The 24,444-nt window shown below is 38.9% G+C and overlaps 8 protein-coding genes across 8 annotated transcripts; all 8 read left to right on the forward strand.

Annotated features, from left to right (window-relative positions):
- The first annotated feature begins 3,043 nt into the window (after positions 1-3,043).
- LOC306992813 (histone H2B-like) lies at positions 3,044-3,483 on the forward strand. Its single transcript, XM_079602025.1, has one exon. The coding sequence runs from the start codon at positions 3,054-3,056 to the stop codon at positions 3,426-3,428; it is 375 nt and encodes a 124-aa protein (XP_079458151.1). The 5' UTR covers positions 3,044-3,053; the 3' UTR covers positions 3,429-3,483.
- Positions 3,484-8,677: 5,194 nt separating this feature from the next.
- Positions 8,678-9,301, forward strand: LOC306992875 (histone H1-like; the record flags this gene model as incomplete). The annotated part of the gene is made up of 1 exon (XM_079602142.1): positions 8,678-9,301. Exon 1 carries the CDS (start codon positions 8,684-8,686, stop codon positions 9,299-9,301), a length of 618 nt encoding a protein of 205 aa, XP_079458268.1. The 5' UTR covers positions 8,678-8,683.
- A 1,094-nt stretch (positions 9,302-10,395) lies between these two features.
- On the forward strand, positions 10,396-10,849 carry LOC306987568 (histone H2A-like). The gene has a single exon (XM_079591948.1). The coding sequence runs from the start codon at positions 10,405-10,407 to the stop codon at positions 10,789-10,791; it is 387 nt and encodes a 128-aa protein (XP_079448074.1). The 5' UTR covers positions 10,396-10,404; the 3' UTR covers positions 10,792-10,849.
- A 697-nt stretch (positions 10,850-11,546) lies between these two features.
- On the forward strand, positions 11,547-12,918 carry LOC306984071 (histone H3.2). The gene is made up of 2 exons (XM_079585082.1): positions 11,547-12,095; positions 12,282-12,918. Exon 1 carries the CDS (start codon positions 11,592-11,594, stop codon positions 12,000-12,002), a length of 411 nt encoding a protein of 136 aa, XP_079441208.1. The 5' UTR covers positions 11,547-11,591; the 3' UTR covers positions 12,003-12,095; positions 12,282-12,918.
- Positions 12,919-15,418: 2,500 nt separating this feature from the next.
- On the forward strand, positions 15,419-16,163 carry LOC306992849 (histone H4). The gene has a single exon (XM_079602087.1). It carries the CDS (start codon positions 15,488-15,490, stop codon positions 15,797-15,799), a length of 312 nt encoding a protein of 103 aa, XP_079458213.1. The 5' UTR covers positions 15,419-15,487; the 3' UTR covers positions 15,800-16,163.
- Positions 16,164-16,975: 812 nt separating this feature from the next.
- Positions 16,976-18,525, forward strand: LOC306992785 (histone H2B-like). The gene has a single exon (XM_079601975.1). The coding sequence runs from the start codon at positions 17,265-17,267 to the stop codon at positions 17,637-17,639; it is 375 nt and encodes a 124-aa protein (XP_079458101.1). The 5' UTR covers positions 16,976-17,264; the 3' UTR covers positions 17,640-18,525.
- Positions 18,526-21,266: 2,741 nt separating this feature from the next.
- LOC306992669 (histone H1-like) lies at positions 21,267-21,977 on the forward strand. The gene has a single exon (XM_079601798.1). The coding sequence runs from the start codon at positions 21,322-21,324 to the stop codon at positions 21,937-21,939; it is 618 nt and encodes a 205-aa protein (XP_079457924.1). The 5' UTR covers positions 21,267-21,321; the 3' UTR covers positions 21,940-21,977.
- A 620-nt stretch (positions 21,978-22,597) lies between these two features.
- Positions 22,598-23,082, forward strand: LOC306987559 (histone H2A-like). The gene has a single exon (XM_079591935.1). The coding sequence runs from the start codon at positions 22,631-22,633 to the stop codon at positions 23,015-23,017; it is 387 nt and encodes a 128-aa protein (XP_079448061.1). The 5' UTR covers positions 22,598-22,630; the 3' UTR covers positions 23,018-23,082.
- Positions 23,083-24,444: the final 1,362 nt, after the last annotated feature.

The raw sequence follows: 24,444 nt of genomic DNA on the forward strand, positions 1-24,444 counted from the left end.
CTCTTTGGAGTTTGATGTGTTGTGTTGACCAGGATGAGAGAGGATGCTAGCTGTGCCTGAAACTGTCTCCTGTTCATTGTCTCTTTGTTAGACATCTTGAGAGCTTTGCAGTCCCGCTTGTAGAGGAGCCAGGCATTGACCACAGCGAGGATGATGGTGTGCCAAAAGATGTACATGTACCAGCGACGGGATTTGATGGGGAACTTATATTTGGCTGTAAATGAGTCCAACAAATCCACACCTCCCATGTACTTGTTGTAGGTACTTGTTGTTTCTGGAAGTGTGGAAGCAAGTTTCATCACAACATCACCTGACAATCCAAGTTCAGATTTGGCTCGTATTCCGTTGACACTGCCTTGGTAGATATCGAAGTCACACATCATGCCAGAGATTCCAGTTCTCACCCACATTTTGAATCCCCATGGGTTTGGCTTGCCTCGCATATATTGCTTGATCCTGCTGAACCTCCCCTTGAAAGGAATCATCATCTCATCCACAGAGTTGTGCTCTTCTGGTACCACCTGCAGGCATTTCTCTCTGAATGAGTCAAGCCATGGTCTGAGTTTCCATAGTTTGTCTTTCTTTTCCGTCTCAGATACTGTCAGGTTGTTTGCAAAGTGTAATGATGTCAACAGGGATTGGAATCTGTTGCGTGGCATCACATCAGCAACAGGGGAGTACCGTGTCTCTGTCTCCCAATACATACGGGTTCCAGCCATCTGTACTAGGCCCATCTTCAGGTACATGCCAAACATTTTTTCAATTTCCTTTACAGTGGTGTTTAAAGATGTTCCATGTGTCTGAAAGCTGTACTCATTTGTGTTTTGTGTCAGAGCCTCAATCATGTCTTCGGACACAAACTTCTGGAAGTATTCCCGTGGTGTGTGGAGGGAAATGTCATCTCCTGTGATATCCATACCAGAAAAATCAGTGTTGGGACTGATGAAATCTTTTTTCAGCCAGCGATACCTGTCACGGGGCATGGTGTGTTTGTTTGTTTTTGGCTCAATGTCCACGTAATTATCAGCTGGAATGTCCATGGGTGGTTGGTTTTCTTTGTCCACTTGTTGACAGACATCTTCATCTGAGTCTTCGTCATTCTCATCCGTGTCATTGAGGTCCATCTCAAATTCACTGTCACCATTTTGGATGGATTCAATCACATCCACACTGTATCGTGGCTCACTCCTTGCTGGTGGCATTCTGAAAATAAAACAACAATTAATTAACATGTATAAATATGCTTTTGTAGTACATAACCTGAAGTAATAGGTTTGTGGACCAAGTGCTCAGGGTAGAAATGTTTTCCAGGCAGACAATACTGTCTGTTTATTGTAAGTTTCTTTCTAACCTGTTGCTGTCTGCTAAATGCCCTAAATGTAAATGGCATAGCCTATGCTGTCTACTTATCATGCTAAATGGAACATTCATCCCAATCACCAGCCATTTAGTCAAACAATACTTCCTTGACATAACAATACTGCTTGTTATGCTCTCTAATTATCATACTAAAAGGAAAACATGCATACCCCCACTTACATCCACACCCCACATTCATGAACATTTTCACCTTTCCCAGAACTAAATTGTCTGTTGATATCCTCTGGAATTTTAGGTCAGTCTGATCAAATGAACTACATTTTCAGAGATACAACTTTTAAATCAGTCAAATGTGACCAGAGCACAACAAAAAAGTAGAATGTACAGGTATACTGTCCATGTATAAGAAAATACTCTTTTAGGCAGTGGTGTAGTGGAGGGAATACAACCTGTTTGAGCCCACTGCAACAAGCCTGCTATTTTGACTACCACACTCACCCAGTGTTGTATAATTGCAACAAGTAGGCTATATAATAAGCTCTAAATTAAATTTGATGAATTTATTACACAATAACTACATATGTACATGCGTGCCCTAGACATTACAATAACAACCAAAAAATATATATAAGACATTTTACTTACTTGAATCTGATGAATCCAGTCTATTGAAACAAAGAGATGTTGTTCAAAGGAAGCCTTGAGGTGTTGTGTGAGTTCATGGCCATAAGGCGGGACTTATAAACAAATGTATGATCCAATAGCATTGTGAAACTGAACAATAGGACCCAATGACTATGTAAATGTGGTAAAAAATAATAATATATATAACAGATTGTTTTTAAGGATGGTTAAATGTAACGTTGTAATTTTACAGCAAGGGGTGTTACAGGGTTAAATTATCAGGGAATCTCTTCACAACCACCACATAGCATGATAACGTCCTCTAAGAGTCACCGTACAATGGCGCCAGCACGTTATAAGTTATAAGTGAAAAGAAGAGAGTAATAGAGCCAATTCAATGGAAGGGGACTTCTGCACAATTTTAAAGTGCCTTTCAACAATATTTATGGATCATTCCTAGTAACATTTCAGTCCCCTGGTCTTTTAAAAGTGGTGGTGGTTTAAAAGTCCAATTCAATGCTAGGGGATTGTTAGGAGGCCATGATTGATAAGGGCCAATGGAGGGTCTTTGACTCCAGGGTTACCTCTACTCTTTACGAGAAGTGCCATGGGATTTTAATGACCAGAGTCAGGACCTCGGTTTAACGTCTCATCCGATTCCTAGGATAATGTATGAAATAAACGGAGATGTTGTAATGTGATGATGTTTTTGTAGTATGACTTGTGTTTTAATGTATTTTAATTATGTATTAATGTTTTTCAATTTGATTAAACAACTGAAATGATCAATATTGTACTTAAAATATTTTATACTTGCAGTGCGTTCCGAAAAATGTGGGAAAATTAAACAAAGAAACATGATAGAATGGGGGATGGTGGTAGGGCATGAGGCGATGGGCGGGATTACCATTTAAAGCCTGTGATTGGTTGCCCTACAAGTCAATGAACTTTTAATGTAGCCAATGAAATCATTCTGTGGGTTGGTCCAGGAAACCTACCAATCAGAGAAGGCTGTACCTCCCTTTGGAAATTAGCATAGAACAGTGGATAAAATCCCGCCTGTAGCGACTCAGCTTTATCGTGCTTTGAGTGTCTCTGACTGAAGCATCATGCCTGAACCAGCGAAGTCCGCTCCCAAGAAGGGCTCGAAGAAGGCCGTCACTAAAACCGCCGGCAAGGGCGGAAAGAAGCGCAGAAAGTCCAGGAAGGAGAGCTACGCGATCTACGTGTACAAAGTCCTGAAGCAGGTTCATCCAGACACCGGGATCTCCTCCAAGGCGATGGGAATCATGAACTCTTTCGTCAACGACATCTTCGAGCGCATCGCCGGTGAAGCGTCTCGTCTCGCTCACTACAACAAGCGCTCCACCATCACATCGAGAGAGATCCAGACCGCCGTGCGTCTGCTGCTGCCCGGAGAGCTGGCCAAACACGCCGTGTCCGAGGGCACAAAGGCGGTCACCAAATACACCAGCTCAAAGTAGAGGATCCGCTCAACACGACACAAAGGCTCTTTTAAGAGCCACACATATTGTCTTTAAAAAGAGCATTACATTGTACGTTAATTAGACTTTGCTTGACTTCTAGGCAACTTAGTCTCTAGGGAAAATGAAAAAAACATACATTGATTTATACCGCTGGGCTACAAATTAGGAATAAGTTTAGTTCACTCAATTGTTACATCCTTACGCAAATTAATTAATGTTCTCTGTAATGTCAAAAGATTATTGTATGAAGTGAAGAATTTCTGCACAATTTTAAAATGCCTTTAAACAATATTTATCGATCTTGGTAATATCTCAGTCCATCAGGCTTTAAAAGTGGGGGCTATTTAAAATGTTTTCCCAGGCTATTTAAAATATATTCAAAATTAAATATTAAAAGATTTTCACAATACTTTGGTATGTCTATTATAAGGAATAGAAAAATTATTGGATTTAAATTCTATTGTACATTAAGCATGTTGTCACGTCCCTAAGGCATTTAACTGAATTTGTACTTAAAAAAAATATTTAAAAAAATGTGAACTGTCAATTTTTGGCAACATTGTATTTGTTTCTTTCATCTAAAAAAATGCAAGATATTTGATAAATTAATGGATGTTCCTCAATCTGAACCTGAACTCAACCTCATCACACCAACTTTTCTCCGCATATAATAATTTAGACTCCACCCATGTGACATAATTTACCAGAAATTACACCATTCAAGTCTTTTTAACAGTGTTGTGAAGATGGTAGATGGTATCATCCTTTTTATTAATATGTTTGATCTTACAGTCAAGGGAGGGTACTGTCAAGCTTAACAACTCAACCCCATCACATAAAATTAGGATGGAAAATGATTATTTTTCACAATTTTATTTTAATCCATACGTATATAGAATTAACTTATTTTATTGCTGCCATATATGGTCTACTCTCCTTCACAACAGCACAGTAGTGGCCATTTTGTGCAAAAAAGTTTTTCACTTCATTTATGAATAATTTTAATAAAAATATATAAAATTTAAGTGAAGATATACTGACCAAATTCATTACAACTCATAAATTTGTTATAAATAGAACATTTGATGTAATGTGTCCACTTAAACATTGACTGCTTAATTAGGTTCTTCAAACGCATGTTGTTTATGATTAGTATCGCTGGATTGAGTTATCTGAGATAATTGCGAGTTCAAAAGGGGATGTGTATCGATAGTAGAAACATTGCATCTTCAAGTAAGCCCCATGGTGGCATTATTAACTGCACCTTGGAAATTCATAAAGCCATATATCAAACGTTAAAAGAAAAATCTATAATTATGCCACAGAGGAAATTATAGTTCCAAACTAAATGGACTTTTATCAAGATAAACTATTACAGGTGGATGCCGTACTGGTGTGGCTTTCTTAATTCCTCATGAAATAGCAGTCCTAAAAAGAACAACGGATCATTTATCGGTATACACGGCACAGCTTTTAGGATTTTTTATTGGCAATACAGTGGTTGGAAGAAAATAATCTGAACCAAAAATGTTTAGCCATAGCTTCTGACAGCATTATCTAGTGTACAATCTGGGAAAGCATTATCATTATGCAGACAAGATATGATATACCAAATAATAATTGCCTTTAATACTATAGAGGGCAAGATGTATCCTTCCTTTGGGTTCATGTAGGCGTGGAAGGAAATGAGATTGTAGATGTTAAAAGGATCAATAAAACATGAAGCAGTTGATATAAGTATAAGTATAAGCAGAATTTAAAACCATTATAAAGGGACATACAAACAAAATATGGCAAGAATACTGGGACACAGCTAGCACTGCATGGACGACATTTGTATAATGTACAAGAAACAAGTAGACAACATTTTTAGGCAGGGCAGGAATCCAAAGGAAGAAATGATAATTACACGACTTAGAATAGGTCACGCTGGTTTACATTTCACATTACATAGAATAGGAAAACACCCCACTGGACTTTGCACCCACTGCAACACACAAGAGACAGCACAGCCAGTAAAACACATTATTAGTTTGCAAAAGATGAGGAAGAAAGAATGGCGTTAGAAATACAAGGTGGAAAACAAATCATGACACTAAAAATCTGCTGGGAAAAAACAATGTCTGGGAAAATGTAGTCTCCTAATGAATTTTCAAAAAAAATTGGGAAAAGTGAAAGAATTAAATATTTATATATAGTTTTTTTTCATCCTTCTTTCCCGTCAAGCTGCTGTCCATACTCCAGTCCAGTAGGTGGCGGTAATGCACCTTTTTAATTTGGTTTGCCAACCACCAATAAAAATCAAAAGAAGAATAAGTAGAGACATTGATCTGCAGGCCAAAGAGCGAGCATTGTTTTTCTCCACAGCAGAGCAGGAGCTACACTTATTACAGTATCTTTGTATTTTAATAACTTCGTAATTAGTTGATGATGATAAGTTAATTTTTAATGTCAGAGCCACCCACAAGAACATAACAAGTAAAAGTGAAGTACAAGAATATTCTACAAAATGGTAATTTTTATAGGCTACTTATACTGTTCTTAGTCTCTTAAAAAAAAAAAAAAAAAAAAAAACCCACTGTAAAATTATGTGTTTGTCTGTTTATAACAGCAAACAAGAAAAAGGCTGAGCAAAAACAGGTGGTGGTCCTGCCCTTGACCCTTGGGTTGAATGTGAACCGACCCATTGTGGAGGGCATCTGGGTTCAGCTTTTCCTTAGACCCATGACCAGGGACCAGTAGCAGCAACTCCTACATTACTGGTAAATTAACTTTAAATGATCTTACTAAACTGTAAAATAATTTGTTGCTGCATTAAGTTAAGTAGGCCTGGCTGGTACAGTCATTTCAACCATTAAATCTTGAGTAGTGATGAATTGCTTTGACTTGTAAAAGTGAAAAACGTATGTTAATGTAAATATATTTTTTTTATGTTTTATAAAGTTATCTCTTAGGCTTATGGGATTTTACTTAGTTATAGAAGTTACCAGTGTGATTACTGAAATGTTCTATTCATGTATTCTCTTATGTCTGTATTTTTAGGTGTGTGTGTGTGTTAGTCTTCTTGGTTACAGGTTAAGGAACCACTGGCATTGTTGGAGATTGACTGAGTTGTTGTTCTGGACATGCTGGCGCCCAGCAACTCAAAACTGTGGCCTGGAAGGTCACGACGTGTCTAACTTCAGGGTCCGAGTGTCAGCTGCACAATCGATGGAGATATGCTTCAGTTGTATATCTGTGGAAAATTATGTGTTTATCTATTTTCTTAGCCAATGAGAATCATTCCTCCTGAAGCAAGGACGTATAGCCCTTGGTGAAGGGTACAATTACTGTGATCTTTGTAACTGTAAGCGGGGCGGCCTACAAACTCCCATGTGAGTGAAGCTGACTTCTGCTGATGAAACTGCAAACTATCTTCAGTAAAACTTTTCTTCAATTTATTATAATTCTGACTCCGGTCTTCATTCATCATATCTAGGTCTGTAAATCCCCTTACTTTTATTCAGTAATACACTTCATAACATATGAATGTGCAATATATGAACACAATAAAGGATATATTTTTTTTAAATATTACATGTGATGCTATTTTTGTCTTTTTATATTCAGTTGAAAATGATATAGTGCAACAAACATTAGCACCTTTAAGAAGTGATATCTGTTTACCTAACCTAATAGTTTCAATGCATTACAGTGTGCTTGTCCAAAACAGCATTTTAATACTCTTTTTTCCCCCCCAACCTAATTTTTTTTTCTATTAGTGATTTAAATCAAGTCAACTGAAAGTTATGAGCATTTAACTTCAGCTGATCTGTTTCTCTCTCTTTTTTTATCTCATTCTGTAATAGTGTATATATATATATAAAAAATAAACAATTGTTAAAAGAGAATTTGAACAATTTGTTCAAACAAAAGTATTATTTTCATAAAAACATCAACATCTCATCATGGTTTGGATTCGACACCCACGTTTTTTACAGGCACACTGGTGGCTGACGAGGCCTCCGGGACAGGCAGGACTGCAGGTAAAGGCATCTGTTAATTCTCATTAAGAACATTTGCAGACGTCTGATAGAAGTCAATCTGGTTAGTAATAAATTAAGATGGCAATGCTGTTTGTGGAGTTGTTTAATCCTCTGCTGAGATCTTCAGAGATTGAATGTCTTCTTTTATCTTCAGTTGATTTCATCAGTGGCTGGAAGTCTGTTGTTTCTCTTCTTTTTGTTTCTCTTTGCTTGTTAACAGCAAATGTTTGAAAGAATGTTTCAAAAACATACTAACCTAATAAAAAATGTCACTCTAACATTAAGAAAACTGGACAATTTAACATTTCCAGAACCAAAGCAGAATGTCATTTGGAATGATAAAATAATATAGACAGTATTTAGATTGGTGGCCACAACTAAAAAAGTTAAACATTCAAATTAAAGCGGTAAACAACTAGAAGTGCCAACACAAATTGACATTTACTAATTTAGATATTTCATATAATTGTAAAATAGCATGAGTGAAAATGCCACAATCCATTATAAAGTGACACCATTCGGAAATGTATTCTGCAAAATGGCTCCAACCATTCAGATGTGCTGGATCTTGACTCCGTCTCTTCACAATGCAGAGTAATGTAGATCAGATACTATATTAAACCGGATGCCTATTATAATGTGGCAACAGCAAGTCAAACACTTAAACAATACAGACATCTCCAGAAGGAATGCATGGGAATCATCATTGACCGGAGATGAAGATCTGTTAGACAGATGTGTGTGTGCTTCAAGCTGCACAAAACAACGTCTGAATGAAACAATCCACAAGTCCCTCAGCGATCTTCCTTACATTAAAGCCATCGTCAAAGTGCTAGTTCAAAACCAGGATGACACACTCAGTAGTTTACTACTGTTAATACACACAATTACATGAAATACACACGCAGCCTTGTTCATTGCAGGTGCTTGATTTGGGTTTGATCCAACGATATTAAAATAAATGTTCACTTGTCGCGTGTTTTAGTCTTCAAATAAAGTTCAATATCTCTACTCGGTGTGTATGCTGTTTTAATCTACTAAACTATTTTACAACTCCAGTTTTATTCCAAATATGAATGGAGAAAACACAAGCAAAGGCGTTAGTGGAGGAGCAGACGCTGAACAGAGCTGGTTGAGTCTACACGGTTCTCATGCGGCGGTTAAATGCGCAGCGGCTCATTGTTGATCACAGTCGATTGTGTGAGTCCAGATTCACTCCGAGAAATCATGGCAGAAACCGCTCCAGCGTCCGCGACCAAAGCGGCCAAGAAGAAACCAGCAGCCAAAAGCAAGAAGCCGGGTCCAAACGTCCGCGAGCTGATCGTCAAGGCTGTGTCCGCATCTAAAGAGAGGAGCGGGGTGTCCCTCGCCGCCCTGAAGAAAGCGCTCGCTGCCGGTGGATACGATGTGGAGAAGAACAACTCCCGCGTCAAGACCGCCGTCAAGAGTCTCGTTACCAATGAAACCCTGGTCCAGACTAAAGGAACCGGCGCCTCGGGCTCCTTCAAGCTCAACAAGAAGCAGAGCGAGACCAAGACAAAACCCGCTAAGAAAGCGGCTCCTAAAGCCAAGAAGCCCGCAGCCAAGAAACCCGCTGCCGCGAAGAAGCCCAAAACTGCAGCAGCAAAGAAGCCCGTCGCTAAGAAATCCCCGAAGAAAGTGAAGAAACCCGCCGCTAAAAAGGCAACGAAGAGTCCCAAGAAGGCAAAGAAACCGGCGACTCCTAAGAAAGCAGCGACTCCTAAGAAAGCAGCCAAGAGCCCGAAAAAGGCAAAGGTAGCCAAACCCAAAACGGCGAAACCTAAAGCAGCAAAGCCTAAAAAGACAGCAGCCAAAAAGAAATGATCCCATTCCTTGCTATTTTTTTATTATTATCAAAAGGCTCTTTTAAGAGCCACCCACTAGTTCATAGCAAAGAGCATTATTTTATAGGTCATCTGTTCAATGTGTCATTGTTACTGCAAGAGCAAAATAATGGGCCCTAGAGTTCATACAAAATTTCACGCGTCTTAAACCTATAGTCTCAAGACTAAAATGCATGTTTTATCTGAAAGCAATTTGACCTGATGTATCCTAAAATATGTCAGTGATATTGTTTTATCTCAAGATGCACACCAATAAGGTTTCCCCCCTAAGGCACATTTATAAAAGCTATTAAATGTCCTAATTGAACCAAGGCCTAATCCTGGCTTAATCTGAGACTTGCACCAATGCTACATTTTTCAAAAGGTCATAATCATTTGATAACAAACAAGTATTCATTACTTAAATGAGCTAATTGTTTCTGCCTTAAATGATTAAATTGTTTAAATTAATAAATGTTTAGCTAACTGTGATGTACATTTCTGAAATACATAATTTAGAGTTACCTCTGATCACACTAAACTGTAATGTGGACACATGCATTTTCTGTAAGGCTGCTTTGAAACGATGTGTTATGTGAAAAGCACTATACAATTAAATGTGAATTGAACGTTACAATTTACCTTTAAACATGTTGATGTAATCTGTATCTGTGTGTAGACGTTCACATGTTTATACCAGTGAACTTTGAAACTACACTTATAGACCGACTTTGATTTATTACTATGCTCAAAACCAGATAGTAAAGTGAAAATGGTAATTCAACATGCTTTATATAGTCATAAAATAGACATACCAAATGAAAAATATAAAAATAATGAAAATTAAGAAAATGAATAAACGAATGACGTTTCCAAAACTTTAAAGAAATACATCGAAAGAAAGCTAAGAAGGCATGATTGAATAGCAGCAACAAACACTTGAGAATAGCAGAAAGGGGGTTGGGTTTGGAGGGAAGCTCACTGATTGGCTCGATGATGTGTTCAGACTCCAGCCAATAGGAGATTAGCTAGCTTTCTCTTAAAACGCAGAACACAGCGGTCGAAAGTGTTACTTTCTGTGAAGAACAACAACTGTAAACTACAATGAGCGGAAGAGGTAAAACTGGCGGAAAGGCTCGTGCTAAGGCCAAGACTCGCTCTTCCAGGGCGGGACTGCAGTTCCCCGTCGGCCGTGTTCACAGGCTTCTCCGCAAAGGCAACTATGCCCAGCGCGTCGGTGCCGGTGCTCCGGTGTATTTGGCCGCTGTGCTCGAGTATCTGACCGCTGAGATCCTGGAGTTGGCTGGAAACGCCGCTCGGGACAACAAGAAGACCCGCATCATCCCTCGACACCTGCAGCTGGCAGTGCGCAACGACGAGGAGCTGAACAAGCTTCTGGGCGGCGTGACCATCGCTCAGGGCGGCGTGTTGCCCAACATTCAGGCCGTGCTGCTGCCCAAGAAGACCGAGAAGCCCGCCAAGTCCAAGTAAATAGACCGAGCGTCTCTTCAAAGTTAAAACCAAAGGCTCTTTTAAGAGCCACACAATTTCTCCAAGGAAGAGTGATTTAAATTTTGGATTTTTTTCTCTGTTAAAGTTTGTTTGATATCAAATAATAAAAATGGCAGCAGAATTCCCATAAACAGTTCTTGTACTATGGTGACTAAAAAATCCCCCCGTAATTTCTTATGGAAACTAACGATCTTTCTGGGATTCCATTCATAAATCAGTTTTCCAAGGAAGCTTTTTTTTATTCAAGTCTGACTAGAAATTAAAGTCCCTAGACAATTGAGTAATACAGTCTCACTGCACTATATGTAAGTATTTAATGAATGTACTATGAAAGTGCATATGGTTTTATTAGCATGGCTAAAAATAATTAAATGTTATATTGATATAAATACAAAGAACTTAAACATAAGTTAAGTATATGCACTTTTCTCGGTTTTTACTATTAGTGCCGCAAGTCCAACACTACACTTTCAATAACATTTAAAAAATCTAAAACGGGCTTTGCTGTACAAATTTATACCTGATTTCATGTATACAAAGAGAAACAAAAGATGTTCGGGCGGGAACCACACACACATTTCTTGAGACGAGACACGCACGTCGTACAGCCATTGGCCAACTGTCATTACAGACTCGAGACAACAACCAATAGAATGCCTCTGAAGCAAAGCCATCCAATGAGCGCATAGCAGCCCTATGCTTAAATTGCGCTGTGTCCTAGTAAACTTTCATTCGTTCGTTTTGTTCACAGCAGCAACCAACCCCCATTGTATGTAATAATGGCAAGAACTAAGCAGACCGCCCGTAAGTCAACCGGAGGAAAAGCCCCGAGGAAGCAGCTGGCCACTAAAGCCGCCCGTAAGAGCGCACCCGCTACCGGCGGCGTCAAGAAGCCTCACCGTTACAGGCCCGGTACCGTGGCGCTGAGAGAGATCCGCCGTTATCAGAAATCCACTGAACTGCTGATTCGCAAACTGCCCTTCCAGCGTCTGGTGAGAGAAATCGCTCAAGACTTCAAGACGGATCTGCGCTTCCAGAGCTCGGCTGTCATGGCCCTGCAGGAGGCGAGCGAGGCTTATTTGGTGGGTCTGTTTGAGGACACCAACTTGTGCGCCATCCACGCCAAGAGAGTCACCATCATGCCCAAAGACATCCAGCTGGCCCGCCGCATCCGCGGAGAGCGCGCTTAGATCCGCAGCAGCCACACAAACCCAAAGGCTCTTTTAAGAGCCACCCCAATGTCTCTATAAGACCATTTTCTTCATTTAACATTCAGTTTTGTGGTAACTGCACACGTTTACGTTTTAATTAAATATACATTTTTATTATCATAACTTAAGTAAATCAATAACGATAATATATTACATTCCAAGGAGCAGGATATGCGTTTTTAAATATTTACTGTGTTATGTATGTGACCGATCGTAGTTGCATTGTTTGTTCTCGTCTTCTCCTTTTTCCTTCTTTAGGATTGTTTCTGGATGTAACGAGAGGCTGTGGGTGATTGAACCAAACAAGAGATCTGGACTACACATTTCCCAGAAATCACCTGGAGGGCATTGCGCTTGATGGTGGTTTTGTGTGCTGTGATTTCTGAGATCTCTTTCTATTGTGTGACAGATTAACAGAGTGCTGTTAGTTACCTTTGTTACAGTTTGATCTTGATAACATCAGTGCCCTATTGATCCGTATAACTTCATTATTTGAGAAGTTGTAGGGAGTGCCTTATTTATTTTTGTAGTCCAAAAAGGCCACCACTTTTTCTCCTGTATTGTTTAGAATAAGTAGGTAGGGTATGTCATTGTATGTTTTGTTTCTTTTATTTTGATTAATAGGGAAGCTTATTGTTGTATGCCAAAAGGCCATCACTTTTTCTCCTGTATTGTTTAGAATAAGTAGGTAGGGTATGTTTTGATTATTTTATATTGATTTGTAGGTAAGTTAGTTTTTATGGGGAAGTTTTTTTTTTAAGGCATTAGCTCCCCCCTGAAGTTATTTTTTTGTGTGCTTCAAAACAGTTTGGTTGTTTTGTTTAAGAAATTGATTTGTTAAAACCACGAATATCACTATAAAAACAGCCCAGAGAACAAGAAAATAAAAATGGGTAAATACAAAGTATTAGTTTGTCATGTTACTCCCTGACCTAGACCAGGAACCATAACAACAGCTTTCTTATTGGAAGAGTCAGAAATCAAATACATACTGTTTAAATTCTTCCAGAAAAAGGTCAAAAGCTTACTTACAATATTTGTATACAAAATATTTGGTTAGAAACTAAATTGAGTAAATAAAAAACATATGATTGTTCTTTCACAATGCATATAGCCCAAAATAACATTTTCATATTTCAATGAGATTTCACTAATCATACCACACATTTTTTTTAATGTTTTTTACAAAAATTCTTAGTATGGCTACCCACAATACCAAATTAAATGAGAAATATTAAATTTGGAGACCACAGAAGGTGCAATTTACATCATAGTCGTCAGAAATAACCATTTGTAAAACATTTTGTGGTATAGCAACAATGTATAATTTTATAAGACACTTCTTTGATCTTATTGTACAAAAATATATATTTTTTGTGACAAAGCCCACACTCTAGCCCAGTTAATTTCACTTGTATGTCTGTTCCAATAAAATATGGCATTGGGACAAGAGACGACATCTTTCTGGAACAGCACGAATACTCCTGTGGTTTGATTGGCTGCAAAGAGATAATTTACCAACAGATGTATTTGATAAATTTTTTTGTAGCTTGTTATTAAAGCCCTTCATAAGCATAACAATCCCAGAAGGGATAGCTAAAAAAAACAAAAGCTAATTCCTTTGCTGTAAATAGGGATTTTATAATGTGACAAAAATGCTTCATATTTTAAAAGGAATTCCTTGGTCATTAAAGACTCACTATATATATATATATATATATATATATATATATATGAACTATATTTCCATAATAAGTATGCAGAATGTATTGTCACAGTGTTTGCTTGTTCCTTGAAGTGTTTTTTTTTTTTTTTTTTTTGACCAAGCTTTGAATGACAACTGGACTTCATAGGAGTGTAGGAGAGGCTTCTCACTGCAGATTGTGGAGTGTGAGATCCAGCTCCTCCTCTCTGAATGTAATTTGGGTAACGGGTGAAGATAGACGCTCCAACCAAACCCTGTAACACCCACAGCTCCAACCAAACCCTATATCATCCACAGCTCCAACCAAACCCTATATCATCCACAGCTCCAACCAAACCCTGTATCACCCACAGCTCCAACCAAACCCTATAACACCCACAGCTCCAACCAAACCCTATAACACCCACAGCTCCAACCAAACCCTGTATCACCCACAGCTCCAACCAAACCCTGTATCACCCACAGCTCCAACCAAACCCTATAACACCCACAGCTCCAACCAAACCCTGTATCATCCACAGCTCCAACCAAACCCTATATCATCCACAGCTCCAACCAAACCCTATATCATCCACAGCTCCAACCAAACCCTATATCATCCACAGCTCCAACCAAACCCTATATCATCCACAGCTCCAACCAAACCCTATATCATCCACAGCTCCAACCAAACCCTGTATCACCCACAGCTCCAACCAAACCCTATAACACCCACAGCTCCAACCAAACCCTGTATCACCCACAGCTCCAACCAAACCCTGTAACACCCACAGCTCCAACCAAACCCTGTATCACCCACAGCTCCAACCAAACCCTGTAACACCCACAGCTCCAACCAAACCCTGTAACACCCACAGCTATAGAGCTGGTAAGTCCCGCCCCTCCGTAAAACCCCGCTGGACCTCAAAGTTGAAAAAGCGTCAATGCAAGTGAATGGGAGAAAATAATTATTTTCTGGTCCCGTTTGAATTGTGCCATGAATGTGAACATATGCTGTCTGTGAATTTTTTATATAATCTTTCGTGTGAAGAATGCTACAATTTAGCGGGTAGAAGTTTGATACGGGTAGACTTTGTGTGAGAGCACTTTGTGGACTACAACTCTTCGCTGCTTTCGACGCGTTTGAAACGTCAACACCACTAGCACACGGCTCTAGCTCACGGATCCCGCTAGACATGGCTGTGTCTTTGGTGCACTTCACCGCCTTCTTTCAGGGAGAGGACAAAATCGTTGAGGTTGGCGAAAACCACGGGTAAGTCAACTTTATGGGGTGACGTCACATAGGCGACATGTAGTCTTTCTCGTTATGTCTTTTCCACAACTGCTAGCCGACGAATCATACCATATACTGTCAAACTTGTAACATGAAAGATTATATAAAAAATTCACAGACAACATATGTTCACATTCATGGCACAATTCAAACGGGACCAGAAAATAATTATTTTCTCCCATTCACTTGCATTGACGCTTTTTCAACTTTGAGGTCCAGCGGGGTTTCACGGAGGGGGCGGGACTTACCAGCTCTATATCCCTCCACACATTAGATCCACAGAGGTGGCGCTGAACTACGTCAAACTCGACCCGTGACGTGCAGATAGGAGGAGCTGCATGTCATTTGCTGAGCGTGTCGCGTGACGTGAAATAGAACCGCCCATTGATTTGGTTTCAACTAGGTCCGCTAGCTGAGTATAAACTGCTCTTCTCCAGCAGTTTTTCTGTATTCTGTTCTGTTGTGAGTTCAAGAGTATCTTTCGTCATGTCTGGAAGAGGAAAAGGCGGGAAAGGACTCGGGAAAGGAGGCGCTAAGCGGCACCGAAAGGTTCTCCGCGATAACATCCAGGGAATCACTAAACCCGCTATTCGTCGTCTTGCTCGGCGTGGCGGCGTCAAGCGTATCTCTGGCCTGATCTATGAAGAGACGCGCGGTGTGTTGAAGGTATTTCTGGAGAACGTCATTCGTGATGCTGTGACTTACACTGAACACGCCAAGAGAAAGACCGTCACCGCCATGGATGTTGTGTACGCGCTGAAGCGGCAGGGACGCACCCTGTACGGGTTCGGCGGTTAAGAGATCCACGAAGAAGAAAAACCCAACGGCTCTTTTAAGAGCCACCCACATTTACACACTAAGAACAAGTTTCCAAGTTGTTTAAAATGAATTTGAGTGGAGCTTACAGAGATTATTTTGATTTATTTATGGAGTTTAGATTCATTGATGCATTTTTAACATTCCTGTGGTCATTATGGTTGTTAAACATACTAATATTATCTCTTTATTAAAGTAGCAATTATGTAATTTGGTTTTAAAGTTGATTCAACTGAAATTATCAATATTTTACTTTCAATTTTGAATACCCCTTGTGCACTGTTCGATTTCTGTACACCCTTTATGGAGCGGGTCAAATTGACCCTAATTGTATTCAATACAATTCCTCAAATCACACTATGAAAAACAACAAAGATTCAGGTACAAATTGTAGACTTTTAATATCAACATTTGTCAAATATTACTATATATATGTATATATATATGTATATATATATATATATATATATATATATATATATATGATTTATTAATATTTTTTTAACCATTTTTTAACCATTTTGATTACTATTGATTAACAGTACACTTTTTTTTTTTTTTACATTTTATGCTTAGAACATCATAACTGAACAATTACATTTAGCTGTATAATGCAAATAATGTTTACTTTTGCTAAGTTGGCTCAACTTTTGTTTTGTAGACTCAATTCATAAAGTCAATAAGTTACTTCTGAGAAAAAGTCACAAAATATCAAGAAAAAAAACTAAGGTTTAATTTTATTTCAGGTAACTTGAAAAAAATAAATGATCGTTAATTTTTACAATCTGTGGCTGACAAAATATTTTTCTGTATCGAAATAAGTATGGAAAAGCAATTTTTTTAGCTTCATAAGGTAGTAAAAAGCCACAATAACAAAATATAACCAATAAATATTATTTTGGGTCGGTACAGTTGCCTTAGAGCGTTAATATGTGTGGGTCAAATTGACCCGCGAATATCACGAACGTAATAGTAATTTTATTTGTATATGTCAAAACACATCAGCATGTTGAAACTTTGCATGCATGTTCGTGATGATAAATGAGAAAAAAAGTCACAAAATATCAAGAAGAAAAAAATCATAGGTTAGTATTGCCAACAACTAGAAAATCGAAACGGGTCAAATTGACCCGCAACATAACACAAGGAATACTGCAGTGCATTTCGAAAAATGCGGTAAAATGAACAAAGAAACATGATATAATGGGGGATGGTAGTAGGACATGAGGCGATGGACGGGATTACCATTTAAAGCCTGTGATTGGTTGTCCTACAAGTCAATGAACTTTAAATATAGCCAATAAAATCATTATATGGGTTGGTCCAGGAAACCTACCAATCAGAGAAGGCTGCACCTCCCTTTGGAAATTAGCATAGAGCAGTGGATAAAATCCCGCCTGTAGCGACACAGCTTTATCGTGCTTTGAGTGTCTCTGACTGAAGCATCATGCCTGAACCAGCGAAGTCCGCTCCCAAGAAGGGCTCGAAGAAGGCCGTCACTAAAACCGCCGGCAAGGGCGGAAAGAAGCGCAGAAAGTCCAGGAAGGAGAGCTACGCGATCTACGTGTACAAAGTCCTGAAGCAGGTTCATCCCGACACCGGGATCTCCTCCAAGGCGATGGGAATCATGAACTCTTTCGTGAACGACATCTTCGAGCGCATCGCCGGTGAAGCGTCTCGTCTCGCTCACTACAACAAGCGCTCCACCATCACATCGAGAGAGATCCAGACCGCCGTGCGTCTGCTGCTGCCCGGAGAGCTGGCCAAACACGCCGTGTCCGAGGGCACAAAGGCGGTCACCAAATACACCAGCTCAAAGTAGAGGATCCGCTCAACACAACACAAAGGCTCTTTTAAGAGCCACACATAATGTCTGTAAAAAGAGCTTCAGGAATACACAGCTGCAACAATGTACATCTAATGAGTGATTATAATCAAGTTATTAATCAATATTAGAATCAATATTCTAAATATAAAATGAGTTGAATGACTTCTCTAATCTTATGAGATTTTACTTAATTATAGAAGTTACCAGTGTGTTTACTGAAATATTATTTTCATGTATTCTCTAATATCTGTATTTGATATCTGAATGCACAGTAACAGTGCTCGCTCATTTTGCCCAGCTTCCAGAAATGAGTTGTCAACTTTAACGTGCCAATACGTCCATCTGCTTTTCTAGGCACCATGACAACTATATGGTCATTGAAGTCTGTAGTTTAAGGGGCCATTTTTTTTTGCTAAAGCCTTACTTTCCAGTTAGACTAATGTGTAGCTTTCCTTGAGAGAAAGAACGTATTATCTTGATGTTTTGAGAGGACTCTCCAATTTATAGTTAGAGCCTGGCCAAATCCAACCTTGGAAAAGCTGTGTCAATGTGTGTGTTAGTCTTCTTGGTTACAGGTTAAGGAACCACTGGCATTATTGGAGATTGACTGAGTTGTTGTTCGGGACATGTTGACGCCCAGCCACCCAAATCTGTGGCCTGGAAGGTCATGACGTGCCTAACTTCAGGGTCCGAGTGTCAGCTGCACAATCGATGGAGATATGCTTTAGTCTATCTGTATATCTGTGGAAAATTACTATGTTTATCTATTTTCCTAGCCAATGAAAATCATTTGACCTGAAGCAAGGACGTATTAGACCTTGGAAATGGTATAACTGCTGTGATCTTTGTAACTGTAAGCGGGGTGGCCTACAAACTCCTGTGTGAGACTTGAAGCTGCAAACTATCTTCAGTAAAACTTTTCTTCAATTTATTATAATTTTGACTCTGGGTCTTCATTCATCATATCTGGTTCTGGTTAAAATATATATATGATTGAATAACCCAAAAACATGTAAAAGAATGATAATATATGGAGAATAATTCATAAAATAAATAATATGAATAAAGACGCTATCATAAACATTGACCATTTTGGATACACCAGTTTGCTAAATGTCACTGCTGTATTTGTTTTGTCTTATTAAGGATATTCCATCTAAAAGGAGCATCATAACCAAAGGGTCATGGTGGCATTTTTATTATTTATTAGGACTATTCGTTTATAATAAAAAGTTGACCAATTTTGTCGTTTTATAGAAATAATGTCAGTGGAGATCTGTTAGCTTGAAAAATAATTAACCTGGAGTTCCACACATTCAATACATATTCAACATATCAGACATAGTGGCATCTGTCTCAGCTTTTACTGACATTTTTCAAGCACGAAATTATCATGTTTGTGAGTAAAAACATATGTGCTGAAATTGCATCACTCTGTCAGTGGAAAGAACATTTCTAATTCATATAGGCATGTTATAAAACTTTATCTTACACTGCTCCCTTAGATCACATTACTCACTTACATCACATAACTCACTTATATTACACTACTAGTAATGTAATATAAGTGAGTAATGTAATACAAGTGAGCAGTGAAATATAAGTGAGTACTGTATAACTCATTACATTGAATGAATGCAATGTTTAGAGAGCCAATAATGCAGTGTTGACAGAACCGTGCTAATATGGTCATGGTTCTAGCTGCTGTGTTGTTTGTTTATTAAGCGTGCAGGGCAACCACTCATTAGAATTTAATCTAGCCTTGAGGTCATGAACGCATTAAATACATTTTCCGCATTTGTTCTTGAGAGCTTATGTCGTAATTTAGACATGTTTTTAAGATGAAAAAATGCAGTTTTACAGATGCTAAACGTGGCTTTCAAATGAATTGGCATCAAAGAGCACACCCAGGTTCCTAACCATCGAAGAAGACTTGACAGAGCAGCCGTGTTAGACACTATTCTAGGTTATAAGTCAAGAATAAATTTTTTATTTTAATACATAATTTAATATAATTAATGTGAATGTATGTCGCAGAATGTAATGTGAATGTATAAATGTAATGTGAATGTTTGTCGCAGTGTCAAATATAAATTTCCGCTCTGTGAAAACAGACTGGACAATAAAGTTTAACTAATTATCTCAAAATAATAGGATTGGAAAGTAGAATTTGAAAATCACATATTGCTTAAGTAATTTTATTTTATTATAAAGTTTTTTTTCCCTCCTTCCCATTGATCCCTCAAATTCCAGTCCACAGTCCAACCACCATTAAACCAGAATAGAAAAAGAAGACTATTAAGACAGAAGAGATGACAGAAACCAATGAAATATTCCTGGTAAAATAAAAAATCTAATGTGTACAAAACAGATGATAAGAGAAAATGGATTCCTAAATATTAATTTAGGCCTAATGTTGTGGATTTTGACTTACAACCAATATGTGCAAAAAATGGCTGAACTGACATCAGAGAGTTTTGCTCTCTGTTCAGAGTTAGTGAGTGGCTCTAAAAAATAAAAATAAAAATAAAACTGTGGCTTTCATATTAAGGTGTTGTTTTGGTCAGCTTGAAGCACACAAACATTATCTGAGCCTGTTTGTGACTCATATCTTCACTCAGCAGATGATCTGTCAATCAGATTTCTTTTTTTCAAAATGTTTGAATAATATAAATTCACAAATTTGACTTGATAGATTGTCTAAATGATCAATCAGACGACAGAAAGCATGTAGTAGATTGTGTACACGTTTTTACAGCATTTAATAATCTAGATTAATGTTACATATTTTGGCCTAAGTCCCTGATGTTTTCAAATTGGAAAAGCCCCTGCATTTAGGCATAAGAGGTTGAATAAACTTCCACAAAACTGAGTTCTGCAGAAAAACAAAATGTTTTAATTGTTTTAACATCATTAAATGTGTTCTGTTAGTCTGAGCAAAACCGAGTGGAGACCCAGAAGCAGTGGTTTGGCTGAAACTGTGTAACAAACCGGACGAGACACTTCTAGAAACCTGTAAACTCAACACTAATCCATTATCCTCATCATTTCAGTCCACGACATAATTTAAAGAAGAAAAACAATCTAACGTGTTTAATGAGATAAAATATGGATACTCTGCTGACCGAAGAGGAGGGCCAGACATGAGTCACAGACAGACTCGATGTTCGTGTGCTTCAATCTGCCCAAAACAACAACTGTATGAAAGCCTCCTAAGGCTCCTCACGGATGCTGATTTCATTAAAGTATCATTCAGACTGTTTGCTGAACACACAGAGGACGCGTTCAGGATTTTATCCCCTTTTTCATTAAAACTATCCATCTGATTTGCACGCGGCTTTTCCCCGCGGCTGATGCTCGTCTTGGATTTGGTCTGACAAAGGCAAAAGTAACGTTTCCTCTTCGCGTTTTTTAGTCTCTAATGAAAGCCCAGAACCTCTGCTTGGTGTTCACTTAGTTTTGACTGTATCAAACAATTTAAAAGCTCCAGTTTTGCTCCAAATGTTAGAGAAGAAAACACAAGCGTCGGCGAGCAGCAGACACCGAGCGGGACAGGTTGAGTCTACGAGGTTCTCATGTGTTGTTTAAGACCGCAGCGCCGCTCGAGCGCTGTTCAGTCATTGCTGAAACCAGACAGAGTTTGTAAGACTACAGATCCGATCTGAGAGAGAGAGAAATGGCAGAAACCGCCCCAGCCCCCGCTGCTGCCTCCCCGGCTAAAGCGCCCAAGAAGAAGTCCGCTGTGAAAGCCAAGAAAGCAGGTCCAGGCGTCGGCGAGCTGATCGTCAAGGCTGTGTCCGCATCCAAGGAGAGGAGCGGTGTGTCCCTCGCCGCCCTGAAGAAAGCGCTCGCTGCCGGTGGATATGATGTGGAGAAGAACAACTCCCGCGTCAAGACCGCCATCAAGAGCCTGGTGACCAAAGGCACTCTGGTTCAGGTCAAAGGAACCGGAGCCTCGGGCTCCTTCAAGCTCAACAAGCAGCAAACCGAGACCAAGAAGAAAGCGGCTCCTAAAGCCAAGAAGCCCGCAGCCAAGAAACCCGTTGCCGCTAAGAAGCCCAAAGCTGCTGCAGCAAAGAAGGTCGTCGCAAAGAAATCTCCGAAGAAAGTGAAGAAACCCGCCGCTAAAAAGGCAACGAAGAGCCCCAAGAAGGCAAAGAAACCGACGACTCCTAAGAAAGCAGCGACTCCGAAGAAAGCAGCCAAGAGCCCGAAAAAGGCAAAGGCAGCCAAACCCAAAACAGCAAAGCCTAAAGCCGCCAAACCTAAAAAGGCAGCTCCCAAAAAGAAATAAATCTACTATTTGTTTCTCAACGGCTCTTTTAAGAGCCATCCACTAACTCTGAGTAAAGAGCAAAACTCGTGTATTTGAATGATTTATTAATTCTGGAATCAAATAACCAGATGTGACTTTTGACCACTTTACTCATGCAACTAAACAAGTTACCAAGTTTAGTTAAAACTAAACCATTTTTACTCATAAATTTAGCCATGTAAGCCAAAAAGCTTATGCTGGTTCAAACAGTGATCACGGTCCGAATAGGATGTTGATTAACAGCACAGAATATACACAAAATAACATGCTGGAGAAATGTGACAAAACAAACAAACACAACAATGGCAGTGATACAATTACAATAGGATAAAAATACTACAGTATCAGATCTACTCAATGTGCACAGAATATAGTGTGTGAAAGATAAAGCACTTTTCGTAGGAAGAGTGTATAATATCCATGTTAGTACTTTTAACATTTTCCATCAAACATGACGGTGATTTAATCTTTTCTGTCTAGTCATGTGACCCTTCCATAAAAAAGGGGCTGGGTTTTGGAGGGAAGTTCAGTGATTGGTTTGAAACTTATCGGAGTCTAAACCAATGGGCGACTGGCACTCTTGTTTAAATACAGTATGTGCTGCAGTCCCTGATCTTCATCATTCTGTTAACTTCGTCAGGATTGTCTGTTGTAGTAACTGATTTTAATAATGAGCGGAAGAGGTAAAACCGGCGGAAAGGCTCGTGCTAAGGCCAAGAGTCGCTCATCCAGGGCGGGACTGCAGTTCCCCGTCGGCCGTGTTCACAGGCTTCTCCGCAAAGGCAACTATGCCCAGCGCGTCGGTGCCGGTGCTCCGGTGTATTTGGCCGCTGTGCTCGAGTATCTGACCGCTGAGATCCTGGAGTTGGCTGGAAACGCCGCTCGGGACAACAAGAAGACCCGCATCATCCCTCGACACCTGCAGCTGGCGGTGCGCAACGACGAGGAGCTGAACAAGCTTCTGGGCGGCGTGACCATCGCTCAGGGCGGCGTGTTGCCCAACATTCAGGCCGTGCTGCTGCCCAAGAAGACCGAGAAGCCCGCCAAGTCCAAGTAAATGGACCGAGCATCTCTTCAAAGTTAAAACCAAAGGCTCTTTTAAGAGCCACCCAATTTCTCCATAAAGAGTATTTCAATATGTCTGATATTCATTAAACTTTCAATTAAATTTGAAATCATAAAATAGGCAGAAGAGAGCTAATGAATTAGCAGTTCTTGTACTATACAATTCTGGCAATAATAAAACTAAAATATTGCCACAGGTTGAAGATTATATGCGTCTTACAGAAACTAACTATTGTTAAAGTGTCTGAGTGATATGCTAATAATAAATCAGTTTATTTTCAATGACGCTATTTGTATTCTTAAAATCTTACTAAAAAAACATGTCCCTAGAGAATTTAAATGAGTGACATGTTTTATTGTTATCTAGTCTCACTGCACTATTTGTAAGGATTTAATGAATGTATTATGGAAGTGCATATAGTTCTATTGAAAGGATAGCCACTTGAGATGTAACGTCTCATTTTCAAAGGGGACCTAAAACACAAGCAGAATATTACAACACAACACAACAACCTTACAAAACAAAAATAAGCTACAAATATACAAAAGAAATGCTCAACCTGTCCCCCCCCCCCCCCCCCCCCACACACACATACACACCAACCACAAATTCGAAATACAAAAACTCAACATCATACATCAACATAAGACCAATTAATAACAAAAATTACCTCGAATTATCAAAAAAAGGAAGAAAAATATGATCAAGTTATTTTAAGATAAGACAATAAAGATAGCCTAAAGTGATTAAGGGAGGTAATCGATCTCAGAGAAACAGGAAGATGTACCAGTACAAAGGGGGCTTTATGTCCGACTTCACTGAAAAATTTAGGAACAAGAAAAAAAGGATATTGCGTATGTCTAAGTAAGTAAGAAGATCTATATGCAATCAACAATTGTTTCAAATAAAAAGGACAAACAAAATAAACACATTTAAAAATAAACAGAAGCCAATGGAATTGTCTCCTAGATTTGGGATGCAACCAATTTATTATACGTAATTATACATATGACAATGATGAGTACGATATGGACACCTTTACACAAATCTGCACAAATATTGTAAACAACATTAAGAGGCTTAAAATAAATATCATGGGTATTTTGATAAACAATATCAACATAATCAATAAGAGGTCATATTAACTGAGAAACAATTATTTTCCTGTCTTGAAATGTAACACAATTGATTGAGCGATAAAGTGAAGGCAGACAATATGTTCTATTAACAATATAATCAATATGGGGCTTAAAAGTAAGTTCAGGATCAATCCAAAGGCCAAGATATTTAAATGAATCAACATTATCAAGAGATAAGCCATCATCAAAAATAATATTAAAATCAAGGATAGGAATGACAACAACACGTCCCAAACATCATACAACAAGATTTCCTCTTATTCAATATATAAATATTGT

This window comes from Phoxinus phoxinus (assembly GCF_949152265.1).
Source record: "Phoxinus phoxinus genome assembly, chromosome: 2".
Classification (NCBI taxonomy): Eukaryota; Metazoa; Chordata; class Actinopteri; order Cypriniformes; family Leuciscidae; genus Phoxinus; species Phoxinus phoxinus.